At 39.9% G+C, this 15,913-nt stretch overlaps 1 protein-coding gene across 1 annotated transcript in view; it reads right to left on the bottom strand.

The window, feature by feature from the left end:
* RASGEF1B (RasGEF domain family member 1B) overlaps nt 1-15,913 on the bottom strand; it is a 555,837-nt gene that overhangs the window by 426,620 nt on the left and 113,304 nt on the right. Inside the window, exon 2 of the mRNA XM_082389351.1 lies at nt 15,758-15,805. Within this exon, the coding sequence (XP_082245477.1) occupies nt 15,758-15,805 (48 nt within the window). The remainder of the gene's footprint in view (nt 1-15,757; nt 15,806-15,913) is intronic.

Below are 15,913 nucleotides of genomic sequence, written 5' to 3'. Positions count from 1 at the left end.
CCTCTGAAAAAGAGCTGAAAATATCTGACAACCTTATATGTCTCTAATATAGTCCTGCCCAAGAATTTACACTTACTTTATTTTTTTTTACTTAATTTACTTTCTTTTCATTTTTTTGTACAGTTAGAGCATTGTTTAAAAGTATGTGTAAACAGGTTATATTAGCCACACACATAATACAGGAATCATTACAAAATGTCTGTTAAGCATTTATTTCCAAAAGGCATTATTGGATCTGATAGGACAGAGAACCACTCAGTTAGACAGTTAATTATTATTTTTGGTGAGCTGAGTGGTACTGGAAAATCTATCCTATGTATATGAAATCTGGTTGTAGCAGTAGCAGCAAGTGTGAAGTTGAAGGTAAATATTCTATGGGAAATATGCTAATAAAGTAGGCAGATGTGCTTACAGGGTACTGCTAATTTAACTGAACTTCTTCCTTACCTCTCCATGCATTCTTTGTCAGATACCACTCCCTTCTTGGCCAGCCCTCTCAGCTGCTTCCAGCCCTGTGGGCATGGAGAAACTGACAGATACTGAAGCACCTGGAGAGTCAGCTGAAGAATCACAGACAACTGGGCCATCAAGAAAGAAAAAACCAGTGTCACTCCACTGATGAATGCTCTTCCATCGAAGTGCAGTGACAGCTAGAAGAGGCGGGATGGCCAGGAAAAGAGGGAAGGCAGTGAAAGGAGAGTAAGACAGGACAATTTAGACTGGGAGGACAGTACTGGGAAATTGGGAATGAGGGCCCATTGGGCTATTTCAGGTCGTGGTGAACACTTCAAGCTGTCTATTATGATGAGGATGTGTTGAGAAGGAGCGGGGAAGAACACACAGTAAGGAAGCCAGAAAACAGGTTTGAGTGAACTCAGGCATACTCGCAGAGACTGGAGCATCATTTCACTACAGCTCTAAGGCTGAGTTACTTGGGTTCCCTTCAGCTTCAGGGTTCCCTTGTTCTCCATGCTGGGCTTGAACTTTATGGTGAAACTGCCTCTTCCTCTTTGCTCTTGCCTCTCCCAGCAGCAGGTATTTACTCATTGTCTTATCCTCACTGTCTTTAGGTTTGTGTGTGTGTGTGTGTGTGTGTGTGTGTGTGTGTGTGTGTTTCCGGATTCTCTCTCTCCCCCTACACATGGCTGCTCTGAGGTCATGAGCCTATCCTCGATCCAGGAGGAACGCCAGGACAGTGGAGGCACGTCAGCATGACAGAACTTGATGACCTGGGGGCTGAGCCATCGCCACAGAGGTGGATAGTGCCATGGACATGAGCGGTTGCTAGAGTCAAGCTGCCTGGATCCTGGCCCCGTCAGTTATTAGCTCTAACCTGAGCAAGCTACTCAACATCTGTAAGCCTCAGTTTTCTCCGCTATAAAATGTGGCGAAAGATAGGAAATAATAGAACTTATCTCATGGAGCTGTTCTGTATATTAAGTTTTTGTAAAGCATGAAAAATGCTTAGCACCATACCTGGCATTGGGTGAGTAACTCCTAAATGCTGGCCAAATTTCAGCCTGTGGGCCAACAAGACCATTTATCCATCATGGGTTTTTTGCATTAATTTCGATGTATAAAATAGTGCATTAACATTTTAAAATATTACATTATTTATCGTGACTACTAAGTTTCTTGGCACCCTCTTAAATATTGTGCCTGCCTCACTCACCTCATTCTAGATCTGTACCTGGTTATGGCAGTGATGCTGTGCTTCTGGAACCATCGGTTCAGGCAGGAGCCTTCGAGAATCCTGTCATTTGCATTTTAATGTCTAGATTTCCCTTGCTACTCCTTCCTTTTGTGGACTACCTTATTTCTCTGTCCTATTTTATCCCTATCTTGATTGTTGTGTAATTGAGTTATTGAGGTTTGAGAATATTTTTGGTTGCAAAATTTGTATCTGGAATAATGTCTGGGCTTGGACTAATGTCATTATGTAGGAAGCTAGCATATTCATGTATTAGACACCTGTCCTTAGTTTCATTTTAAAGGAAATTTATTCTTAGCTTAAATAGAATGCAGAACTGCTGTTCTTAAGTCAAGTGCCTGATACAAAATGGAAGAGTTATGAAACTGAATTATCTTTTACCAAAAAAGTCTAAATGTCATTAATACTTTAGAAGAAAATAAGTTTAAACCAAAGAATGTTTAAAGTAACTCTTTGCTGAAGCCTAACTCGTTGCTAAGAAAACTTGAACCCTAATTAATGAATTTGCTAAATAGAATGTGTTTGCAAAACAGCCCGGGGTTGATCTCAGTTAAAATATCTATTGATATATGAGGACTTAGAACTCTTAAAGGAAAGAAGTAGCATAATATCTCCTAGAATACAGGTCAAAACCTCAAATGCCTCTCAAGGCCGGGAAAGCAGTGAAAGGCATGAGTTGGAGGGCGTGGGAAGATGGGAGGGGATGGAAAATGAGGCACATGGTGAAGTGGAGGTGCCGTGCGCTGTTCAGAGGGCGCAGTGGCCCCTTAGCTCCAGTAGATTATTGTCATTTGGAAATCTATACTAAGCCGCCAGATATTCCAATTTTTCAGGACAAGCCCTAAATGCAGATATTTATGTGAAAACACTCACCTTTTAAAATATTGGCTCAGTACTTTTAAAAAATCACTCAAATGGGCAAAACAAGACACGACTAAGCTGTGAATTTCCAACCTCCGCAAAGAGAGTCATCATTGTTATAAAGAAAAGGGAGAAAAGGGTACATTTTTATTCTTTCCTTCTGAAATCCTATCTAGAGCATTTCTGAAGCGTGGAAGATTTTAATATTTGCAAATCAAAACACCTTCTTTGCTTTAGTGAACCTGAAAGAAAAGGCTACTTAGAGGAAACTGAGGACACAAAATCAAAGTTTTGACTTCAGAACAGCCTGACACAAGGGTATTTGACCAACTTTTCTGAGTTGAAGTGCCATGAATTTTTCAGAGCTAATATTCCCTTCGGTGAAGAGAAGTGATTGCATTGCATTTGGATTGCTTTATAGATCCTTTGTGTCATGTCCCAGAAAAACTCACCTAGTCTCTACCTCTTATTAGGTTTAAGCTCATTGGTTCTCCTTGTAGAATGACTCTCATTCCAAAACACTGGGTGTAACTCACAGGCTAGAAAAGCCCATTAGACCTACCAAAACTCAGAGAACCACAGGGGAGTTGGGCTGTGACCATATTTAATACTTAACAAAGAGAGCTACACTCGGAGGCATTATTATTTTTCCTTTGCTCCAGAAATACAAGGTGGATGTTTTGAGCAATTCCACTCAGGCCTCACCTCCCACAGATTTATACGAATACATTTGCTCTTTGATGAAAGGGATTCTTAAAACCATTGGCGTGCACCACCCTTGAAGCTGACTCTTTTGAGTTTGAGATGCTAAGCTGTAACCAAAGCAAGCCTGAGCATGCATTCTATCTCTGGAATGTCTCGGGGTACCGGAGAATTAAGGACGAGAAGACAGGACTGAAGGGAACCCTTGATCGGGACCACGGGGGAATGAGACATGGAGGGATACAAGCTTTGGTAAGACAGGCTGCTCTCCACCAAGGTGAGAGAAAAGAAAAGGAAGAAGTGAAAAGTGAAATGATTCCAATATCCACTTAACAGATACCACATTAAAAATCCATGATAGGGGCTTCCCTGGTGGCGCAGTCGTTGAGAGTCTGCCTGCCAATGCAGGGGACACAGGTTCGAGCCCTGGTCTGGGAAGATCCCACATGCCACGGAGCAACTAGGCCCGTGAGCCACAACTACTGAGCCTGCGCGTCTGGAGCCTGTGCTCCGCAAGAAGAGAGGCCACGACAGTGAGAGGCCCGTGCACCGCGATGAAGAGTGGCCCCTGCTCGCCGCAACTGGAGAAAGCCTTCGCACAGAAACGAAGACCCAACACAGCCAAAAATTAATTAATTAATTAATTAATTTTTTAAAAAAATCCATGATATTCTCCCAAAGCCTCAGCCCAAAGCTCGCATTTGCCAAATACTATTCAATATAATACAAGTTCAAGAGGAAGAAAGGCACTGGACAGCCAGTTCCCTGGAGCACATGGCAATAGAATTTGACCTACACTGCTGAAATGCCCAGTTTGTTCGTCTGAGTCTTCTATGGTTAAAATTCAGAAATGAGATGACTGTAAAAGTTAGTGTCAGTGTGTCTGATACACATAGCCTTTGGTCCCTTAAACAATATTTGTCTCAAAAACTTCCCTCTTTCTAGAAAAATGAAATAGTATTTTTAAAAAACTGAAATATAAAAATGTTAATTCAGGTTGATTTGTTTGTTTTACTGGGGAAAATAAAAATAGTAGGCTCTCCTAAAATCCCTATTGTTGTGAGTCTGTAGAGATGATCTCCATCTCTTTTAAATTCATCTTGCTGGTTTTGTCATTTTTTATTCAGGCCGCATCTTCCAGAAAGCCACTGGGCATCTTTCACAGCCATGAAAAGATAACATGGATGAAAGATAATATGGACTCCACTTCAGGGAGCCTGATTTCCCTTCCATCGCCTGTCAGGACTTTCAAGGGGAATTGTCGCTACCAGAAAGCAGTGACTTTTAATTTCCCTTAAGCTAGATTTGGCATTCAGATCCTCACAGCGATGTAAAAGGCCCAAATGACTCTTTCTGATGCCAGTAAGAACTGCATGAGCAGACAGAATTTAACTCTTGGGTGCTATAAACTCAGCTTATGGCTTCTTCTTCTTAAGTTGCCCAAATCTAGCTGCTACATTAAAACCTTCTCTGTGCTATTTTCTCATAGGGTTTCTCTCTTTCCTTATATTCCTCCAAGTGGGGCACAGATCATTCTTGGGGATGCCAGAGGCTCAATTCAGGAAATACCCAGCCAAGAATAGGAAGCACAAGTGGGAAAACACACAAGTTGGGGCAGACACTTGAGGACAATCAAGCAAAGGCTGAGAGTCATTCGCGAGAAGAAAATTATAAAGAAAAATGGATGTGGCAATCGTACCCCTTGGTATTTATCCAAATGAGTTGAAAACTTATATCCACTCACAAATGTGTGCGTGGATGTTTATAGCAGCTTTATTCATAATTGTCAAAACTTAGAAGCAATCAAGTTTTATCCATTCAGTAGGTGAATGGATAAACAAATTGTGGTACATCCAGACAATGGAATATTGTTCAGTGCTAAAAAGAAATGAGCTATCAAGCCATGAAAAGACAGAGGAACATTAAATTGCTAAGTGAAAGAAGCCAATCTGAAAAGGTTATATATACTGTATTATTCCAACTACATGACATTCTGAAAAAGGAGACAGTGGAGACTAAAAAGATCAGTGGCTGCCAGAGGTTGGGGGTGGAGACGTGAACAGACAAAGCACAAAGGGCTTTCAGGGCAGTGAAACTATTCTATGTGAAACTACAATGGTGAATACATGTCATACGTTTGTCCAAACCCATAGAATGAACAACACCAAGAGCGAACTCCAAGACTGAGTGATAATGAGGCATCAGTGTAGGTTCATCAATCTGGACAAATGGACCACTGTGGTGCGGGATACTGAGAGCTGGGGAGGCCGGTCCTGCGGTGGGGTTTGGGGGGGCGGGGAGCTGAATGGAGGAATCAGAAGGACAAGAGAACACCACTCGTGTAGCGTGAAGATAGAATTAGCAAGTGAAAACAATACCACGGAAAACGTTCAAGAGCCTTTTTCTTCTGTAGCGGGAAAAGCTAGAAGCTACTACTCCAGGGACCTGAGACTAACACTGAGCTCCATTACTGGCCATGGCATGGATTGCTCAGGTGTAAATGGGGCGCGGGGTGTTTTTCAGTATGCTTATCAACATTTAGGGAGCTCTCAGAAACTAGGTGCCAGAGAGAAGGGGGTAGAGGAAAGGTACAAATATTAAGAAAACACAATTTGTGTTTGGAAGAGAGCTTACAGTTCCGTGGGAAAGAGGGACATTACACTCATTAACAATGAGGTTGGTGGGGAATGCGATGGGAGGAAGAGATGATCGTGGGCTGAACAGACTAGGGCTGGCCTCCGTGCTCCAAACTGGAGCACTGACTCCCTACCAACTATACACATCTGTGACCCTAGGTCATCTAACCAGTTAATGTTTCCTTCTGAATCAGTCTTATAAGTAAACGATGTAATTTTAGGAGCAAGGATAAGATCTTTCTACCAACGAAAAATTGTTCCCTGTTTGCTAATGCCATGAATTCCACCCCTTCAACTCGATTTCATTAGCTCTGTCACCTATTAAAATGCAAATACCCTTAGGAGAGATTATACTTTAAGCCATACAATTCAAGTGTAACTTACTGTGAATTTATTTTTCAGATCTGAGGAGATGGCTTTGATGGAAGAAAGGATATAGTAAACTTGAGATCACTGAACGCCACAGAAATGTTTGGGCAGGAGACTGAGAATATTTAAAATAATCTGTTAACTGTAGGCTTTGGCAGTTCAATTTTCTTTTTGATTAAAATCTAAGGAAAACAGTGCTACCACTGAGTGTTTGCAAAGCAACCAGAACGTTGATTGCATGTTATTTTTACCATTAATATTGTTATTAATCTTGAAAATACACTTGGGGAGCAGAAAGTTTTGTGGGAACGAGACAAAAGAGTCTTCTATTTATTTTAGCAAAGCTCACTGAGGTTCTACATTTGGGTAATAGAATATTCATTTGCCTGTCTATGCCCTCTAAGTATTTATTTTTCTCTGATTCCCTTGAGCTGAGGGGGTCAAGAACAGGTTTTGGCATTCCCATGTCCTACAAAACACATCTCAATATAACCTAACCTCCTTAATTTTCACCAGAATTTCTAGAAAGATCAACAAGACCTAGTATGACCTTGAATACATGACCACGACCTTGGGGTTCTCTCACGAGCATCCTGAATGCCTTTACTACCATGCTAGCCTCCAAGGCCAGCTTCCCCTTAAAGTTCTGGCCAAAACACACACAAAAAGCCCTTCCCTTAGTTCCCTTAGGGATGCTAAGATATTTTGCACTTATAAACAAAAAGAAAATAAACATAGAGGGGAAATAGAGCAAAAAAACAGGAGAGGCTCCTGATCCCACCAATTAGCTACTTCCAGGGCTCTAAGGCCCTGCCCATTCCAGGCTCTCTCTAGAACACTCTAGAGAAAAAGGGCCCATATTGCATCACAGTACACACCCTGGAGCCCTTAACTCTCATACCCCTGCACACAAACATCTTATGACCTACCACCAGGGACCAAAGAGCTCTCCAGTGCTGCTGCCTCCCAGACCCTCCCACTCAGTCCCTGTGTCTGTTCTGAGACTTGCCTCTCCCCTGGTTAATGAGTGACTTTGTCCTTCAGGACAGGCCTTCCCCTCACACCTCTACCCCCCTACAATCTCCCTTGGATACTGGTTGACTCCATAGTAGGCCCAAAAGATATTTTATCCACATGATGGCATTATATCTACGTAACAAGAAACATACATGCATGCACACCTATTAAAGCCAAGGAGTAGTGAGGGAAAATGAGCACTTGAATTTTTGCATCACTCTTCCACCTGGACTGTAAGAAATAGCCTTTAGGGCAGGGTCTGTGTGTCTGTTTATATCACCCCCATGCCTAGCACAGTGTCTGCTGCAATTAACTACACAATAAATAATTGTTGCATTAAGGAATGAATGAATGCATTCAACGATTTCCCCCACCACTTGACATCCAAAGAGAAAGACTAACTCAGTGCTCTGATACAGGCCCTGATAAACTCTGATTTTAAGGACATCATCAATAAAGCCTCCACTGATCGAGCTCCAGCACTAAATTCTCTCTGCTGTTCACTTTCCAATGTAAACACCCAACTATGCTAAGCTGGAGAGATAATCAACTAAATAAACAACCCATTTGAGATGGGATCACCCCAAGGCAAAGGCAATACTTTCAAAACTACACATACATTCACTGAGGCAAAATGAATACTCGAAGAAGGAAAAATGCCATATATAGTAAGCTATGTGCCAGGAAATATGATACACACATCATTTACACTGTTTATTTAATCCTTAGAACAACCTTACAAGTTAGAAATTATCATCCTCATTTTGAAGATTTTAGAAGTAAACTTTAGAGGAGTGTTTTTACCCGTGGTCACTTGTTCAAGAGGTTGAAAAGCATGAACTTTGGAGCCAAGCTGCCTAGGTTTAAATTCTGACCCTGCCTCTTCCTAGATGGGCATCTTAGTCCATTCCTATAACAAAATGCCACAGACTGGGTAGCTTATAAACAACAGAAATTTATTTCTCACATTTCTGGAGGCTGGAAGCCCAAGATCAGGGTACCAGCGTGGTCAGGTGAGGGTTGCAGACTTCTCGCTGTGTCTTTACATGGTGGAAGGGTCTCTTCTATAAAAGCATTAATTCCCCTCATGAGAGCTCCACCCTCATGACCTAAGCACTTCCCAAAGGCCCCACCTCCTAATAACATCACCTTTGGAGGGTAGGATCTGAATTTGGAGGGAGGATGCAAACATTCACACTACAGCACTGGGTAAACACAGCTTAACACACATGGAGCTAGTAAGTGTACCAGTCTCTCACAGCCAAACCCATCTTTCTGTGACCAGATAGATCTGTGATGCTAGGCCAGGGACTCTGCAAAACACATTCCTGCTTAGTCAGCTGGCTTCGTGTTAGCTCTGTCAGTAGAGGGCGCTAGAGAGGGCTGCCAAGCTGGAAGAGGAAGAAGGTACTTGCTCCTTCCTGGGTGTTTCCTCTGAGCCTCAATCAGTGGCCCCACCCTTCTCTCCTTCCTGCAGAGCCACTGAATCCAGTTTGTACTGTTCTTGTAGAATCAGCCTTAGAGTCTGCTGGCCAGCACCCTCTCCTCAGAGGACCACATTTCAGCTCAGTGGGGCCCTTCCTCTAAGTATCTAAGAAGTTTTAGTAATCCCTACTCTTTCCTTTGTTCCCTCAGCCCTAGGGGTAATAGCTGCTTCCTGGAACTGCTACCCCTACCCTATACCTTAGAGCTCTCTTTTCACTCTTTTTATTACTTGGTTCACAACTTTATAACCACTTAACAGTTCTTCATATCAAATTCACTCTGTTCAAATTATTGGCATGATTTTACTCTCCTGGCTGAACCTGAGGGACACAAGAACACCTACCTGAGAGTATTAAATGAGTTTGTCCTTGTAAAGTGCTCATAACTGTACCTGGAGCACAGGATTGGCCATATCAAGGTCAGCTATTACTTTCAAAGTGTTGAAGCTGGGTTAGAGCCCACGTCTGTCCATCTTCTTCCAGTCAACATGATGTTTCTCTAATAAAAATAGCTACCACCTACTTAGGGACTAGGCTTAGTGCATTCACAGATGTTACCTGTTTTAGTCTTCTTAAACACCTCTTAAGTGTTTTTTCCTCTATCAATTGACATCAAGAAAGGTATTCTGAGTTAAGGTAGCCATTATCCTGAGAGGTTAGGCAAGGTCTCCAAAGAGTTCAAACATCAACATCAGAAGAATAATTTTTTAGCATAAACTTCTCCAAATCCTAAAAACCTATTTACATCATTGCCCTATGTGTCACCAGCAACTAACATGATTTAAGCATAATGTGTGTGAGCAGAAGCAAGAAGAACTGCAATCCTGCAGCCTGTGGAATGAAAACCACATACACAGAAACATAGACAAAATGAAAAGGCAGAGGGCTATGTACCAAATGAAGAAACAAGATTAAACTCCAGAAAAGCAATTAAATGAAGTGGAGATAGGCAACTTTCCAGAAAAAGAATTCAGAATAATGACAGTGAAGATGATCCAGGACCTCAGAAAAAGAATGGAGGCAAAGATCGAGAAGATGCAAGAAATGTTTAACAAAGACCTAGAAGAATTAAAGAACAAACAAACAGAGATGAACAATACAATAACTGAAATGAAAAAATATACTAGAAGGAATCAATAGCAGAATAATTGAAGCAGAAAAACGGATAAGTGACCTGGAAGACAGAATGGTAGAATTCACTGCCACAGAACAGAATAAAGAGAAAAGAAGGAAGAGAAATGAAAACAGCCTAAGAGACCTCTGGGACAACATTAAATGCAACAACATTCACATTATAGGGGTCCCAGAAGGAGAAGAGAGAGAGAAAGGACCCGAGAAAATATTTGAAGAGATTATAGTCGAAAACTTCCCTAACGTCGGAAAGGAAATAGCCACCAAAGTCCAGGAAGTGCAGAGAGTCCCAGGCAGGATAAACCCAAGGAGAAACACGCCAAGACACACAGTAATCAAGCTGACAAAAATGAAAGACAAAGAAAAATTATTAAAAGCAACAAGGGAAAAATGACAAATACCATAGAAGGGAACTCCCATAGGGTAACAGCTGATTTCTCAGCAGAAACTCTACAAGCCAGAAGGGAGTTGCACGATATATTTAAAGTGATGAAAGGTAAGAACCTACAATAAAGATTGCTCTACTCGGCAAGGATCTCACTCAGATTCGACAGAGAAATCAAAAGCTTTACAGACAAGCAAGAGCTAAGAGAATTCAGCACCACCAAACCAGCTTTACAACAAATGCTAAAGGAACTTCTCTAAGTGGGAAACACAAGAGAAGAAAAGGACCTACAGGGCTTCCCTGGTGATGCAGTGGTTAAAAATCCGCCTGCCAATGCAGGGGACATGGGTTCAAGCCCTGGTCCAGGAAGATCCCACATGCCGCGGAGCAACTAAGCCTGTGCGCCACAACTACTGAGCCTGCACTCTAGAGCTCGTGAGCCACAACTACTGAGCCCACATGTCGCATCTACTGAAGCCCGTGCACCCTAGAGCCCATGCTCTGCAACAAGAGAAGCCACCGCAATGAGAAGCCTGCGCACCGCAAACGATGAGTAGCCCCCGTTCGCCAAAACTAGAGAAAGCATGCACACAGCAACAAAGACCCAACACAGCCAAAAATCATAAACAAAATAAATAAATTTATTAAAAAAAAGGACTTATTAAAAAACCCAAAACAATTAAGAAAATGGTAATAGGAACATACATATTGATAATTACCTTAAATGTGAATAGATTAAATGCTCCAACGAAAAGAAACAGGATTGCTGAATGGATACAAAAACAAAACCCATATACATGCAGTCTACAAGAGACCCACTTCAGACCTAGGAACACATACAGACTGAAAGTGAGGGGATGGAAAAAGATATTCCATGCAAATGGAAATCAAAAGAAAGCTGGAGTAGCTATACTCATATCAGATAAAATAGACTTTAAAATAAAGAATGTTACAAGAGACAAGGAAGGACACTATATAATGATCAAGGGATCAATCCAAGAAGAAGATATGACAATTGTAAATATATGCACCCAACATAGGAGCACCTCAATACATAAGGTAAATGCTAACAGCTATAAAAGAGGAAATTGACAGTAACACAGTAATAGTGGGGGACTTTAACACCTCACTTACGCCGATGGACAGATTCTCCAGACAGAAAATAAATAAGGAAACACAAGCGTTAAATGACACAATAGACCAGATAGATATAATTGATATTTATAGGACATTCCATGCAAAAACAGCAGATTACAGTTTCTTCTCAATTGTACATGGAACATTCTCCCGGATAGATCATATCTTGGGTCACAAATCAAGCCTCAGTAAATTTAAGAAAATTGAAATCACATCAAGCATCTTTTCTGACCACTACGCTATGAGATTAGAAATAACTTACAGGGAAAAAAATGTAAAAAACACAAACACATAGAGGCTAAACGTTACTAAATGACCAAGAGATCACTGAAGAAATCAAAGAGGAAATAAAAAAATACCTAGAGACAAATGGCAATGAAAACATGACAATCCAAAACCTATGGGATGGAGCAAAAGCAGTTCTAAGTGGGAAGTTTATAGCAATACAATCCTACCTCAAGAAACAAGAAAAATCTCGAATAAACCATCTAACCTTACACCTAAAGGAACTAGAGAAAGAAGAACAAACAAAAACCAAACTTTGTAGAAGGAAAGAAATCATAAAGATCAGAACAGAAATAAATGAAATAGAAACAAAGAAAACAATAGCAAAGATCCATAAACTAAAAGCTGGTTCTTTGAGAAGATAAACAAAATTGATAAACCATTAGCCAGACTCATCAAGAAAAAGAGGGAGAGGACTCAAACCAATAAAATAAGAAATGAAAAGGAGAAGATACAACAGACACGGCAGAAATACAAAGCCTCATAAGAGACTACTACAAGCAAATCTATGCCAATAAAATGGGCAACCTGGAAGAAATGGACCAATTCTTAGAAGGTATAACCTTCCAAGACTGAACCAGGAAGAAATAGAAATATGAACAGACTCATCACAAGTAATGAAACTGAAACTGTGATTTAAAATCTTCCAACAAACAAAAGTCCAGGACCAGATGGCTTCACAGGTGAATTCTATCAAACATTTAGAGAAGAGCTAACACCCATCCTTCTCAAACTCTTCCAAAAAATTGCAGAGGAAGGAACACTCCCAAACTCATTCTATGAGGCCACTATCACCCTGATAATAAAACCAGACAAAGATACTACAAAAAAGAAATTACAGACCAGTATCACTGATGAATATTGATGCAAAAATACTCACAAACAAAATCCAACAACACATTAAAAGGATCATACACCGTGATCAAGTGGGGTTTACCCCAGGGATGCAAGTATTCTTCAATATACGCAAATCAATCAGTGTGATACAGCATATTAACAAACTGAAGAATAAAAACCATATGATCATTTCAATAGATGTAGAAAAAGCTTTTGACAAAATTCAACACCCGTTTATGATTAAAAACTCTCTGGAAAGTGGGCACAGAGGGAACCTACCTCAACATAATAAAGGCCAAAAATGACAACCCACAGCCAACATCATTCTCAATGGTGAAAATCTGAAAGCATTTCCTCTAAGATCAGGAACAAGACAAGGATGACCACTCACGCCACTCTTATTCCACAAAGTTTTGGAAGTCCTAGCGACAGCAATCAGAGAAGAAAAAGAAATAAAAGGAATACAAATTGGAAAAGAAGAAGTAAAACTGTCACTATTTGCAGATGACATGATACTATACATAGAGAATCCTAAAGAGGCCACCAGAAAACTACTAGAGCTAATCAATGAATGTGGTAAAGTTGCAGAATACAAAATTAATGCACAGAAATCTCTTGCATACCTATACACTAACAATGAAAGATCAGAAAGAGAAATTAAAGAAACAATCCCATTTACCATTGGAACAAAAAGAATAAAATATCTAGGAATAAACCTACCTAAGGAGGTAAAAGACCTGTACTCAGAAAACTATAAGACACTGATGAAAGAAATCAAAGATGACACAAACAGATGGAGAGATATACCATGTTCTTGGATTAGAAGAATCAATATTGTGAAAATGATTATTCTACCCAAAGCAGTCTACAGATTCAATGTACTCCCTATCAAATTACCAATGGCATTTTTTACAGAACTAGAACAAAAAATCTTAACATTTGTATGGAGACACAAAAGACCCCGAATAGCCAAAGCAATCTTGAGTGAAAAAATGGAGCTGGAGGAATCAAACTCCCTGACTTCAGACTATACTACAAACCTACAGTAATCAAGACAATATGGTACTGGCACAAAAACAGAAATATAGATCAATGGAACAGGATAGAAAGCCCAGAGATAAACCCACACACCTATGGTCAACTAATCTATGATAAAGGAGGCAAGGATATACAATGGAGAAAAGACAGTCTCTTCAATAAGTGGTGCTGGGAAAACTGGACAGTTACATGTAAAAGAATGAAATTAGAACCCTCCCTAAACACCATACACAAAAATAAACTCAAAATGGATTCAAGACCTAAATGTAAGACCGGACACTATAAAACTCTTAGAGGAAAATATAGGAAGAACACTCTTTGGCGTAAATCACAGCAAGATCTTTTCTGACCCACCTCCTAGAGTAATGGAAAGAAAAACAAAAATAAACAAATGGGACTTAATGAAACTTAAAAGTTTCTGCACAGCAAAGGAAACTATAAACAAGACGAAAAGACAACCCTCAGAATAGGAGAAAATATTTGCAAACGAATCAATGGACAAAGGATTAATCTCCAAAATATACAAACAGCTCATGCAGCTCAATATTAAAAAAACAAACAACCCAATCAAAAACTGGGCAGAAGATCTAAATAGACATTTCTCCAAAGAAGACATACAGATGGCCAAGAGGCACATGAAAAGCTGCTCAAAATCACTAATTATTAGAGAAATGCAAATCAAAACTACAATGAGGTATCACCTCACACCAGTTAGAATGGGCATCATCAGAAAATCTACAAACAACAAATGCTGGAGAGGGTGTGGAGAAAAGGGAACCCTCTTGCACTGTTGGTGGGAATGTAAATTGATACAGCCACTATGGAGAACAATATGGAGGTTCCTTAAAAAACTAAAAATAGAACTACCATATGACCGAGCAATCCCACTACTGGGCATATACCCAGAGAAAACCATAATTCAAAAAGACACATGCATTCCAATGTTCATTGCAGCACTATTTACAATAGCCAGGTCATGGAAGCAACCTAAATGTCCATAGACAGACGAATGGATAAAGAAGATGTGGTACATATATACAATAGAATATTACTCAGCCATAAAAAGGAACAAATTGGGTCATTTGTAGAGACATGGATGGATATAGAGACTGTCATACAGAGTGAAGTAAGTCAGAAAAAGAAAAACAAATATCGTATATTAACACATATATGTTAAATCTAGAAAAATGGTACAGATGAACCAGTTTGCAAGGCAGAAATAGAGACACAGATGTAGAGAACTAACATATGGACACCAAGGGGGGAAAGTTGGGGGGGGCGGGGCAGGATCAGTTGGGAGATTAGGATTGACATGTATACACTAATATGTATAAAATACATAACAAATAAGAACCTGCTGTATAAACAATTTAAATTAAATTTAAAAATAAAAAGGAGTGGCAGCCTGCTAGCCTCAGACCAAGAGCCCAACTCCATCTCTAAAAAAAAAAAAAAAAAATGTGTGCATCTAAGGATTAAAATTCTAGAATTTCAAATTTTCTATTGTTTTGTACATCTAAAATATCAATGAAATATTATAGAATTTAAAAAATTACTAAGTGCCTATTTTGTGCTAGGCACTGGGTTATAAGTGCTTTCACATATATTATATCATTTTATCCTTAAAATATACTACATTAAGAGGTGCAATCATCTTCATACAAATATATCCAAGGTCACATAGCTAGCTAAGTGACAGAATCAGGAATTGAAGCCAATTCTTTCTGACTCACGGAGCTCATGATTTAGCCAATTCACCACAGGTCATAGGTGAGGGTCATTCTCCACAACAGATGCTGAGAGAATGAAGTTTAGTAAAAATATGAACTGAGACAGGAACAAATCCCTTCACTGTGAAGGGCTAAGAAAATAAAAGAGCTGAATCTGGGAGAGTACCTTCTGACCTTGCTTTCAGAATGGTTTGTAAGCCATGGCAATTCCGAGGTTCTGTCACTGGGCTGCTAGATTCCATTTCCATTCAAGGATCTCTCTCCAATTTCATTTTTGCAATTATGCAGGCAAAGTAAATGAAAACCAAAAACACTTTGTTTCTGGGTAATCCTTGCCTTCCAAAAACAAGTCATTCTTTTCAGGAAAAAACATAAGCACTCACCAAACTAATTATTTTTTTAAAGGAGCAATGCAGAGGGGGAAAATAGCATACCTTTTGCTTGGTGCTTGATTTCAGGCCAACTCGGGAGTGACTTTTGGACTAGAGGAAAAATGAGAAAGAAATTTATGAAGAACATAATATAATGGTAGAACTTATTCTGAAGTCATTTCTTCTAGAAGGTATAAGTTTTCATTTAATAGCCAAAAG

Source organism: Balaenoptera borealis, assembly GCF_965194805.1.
Source record: "Balaenoptera borealis genome assembly, chromosome: 4".
Lineage (NCBI taxonomy): Eukaryota > Metazoa > Chordata > Mammalia > Artiodactyla > Balaenopteridae > Balaenoptera > Balaenoptera borealis.
The sequence above is the reverse complement of the archived record's forward strand: the minus strand, read 5'-3'. Positions and strand labels throughout refer to the sequence as shown.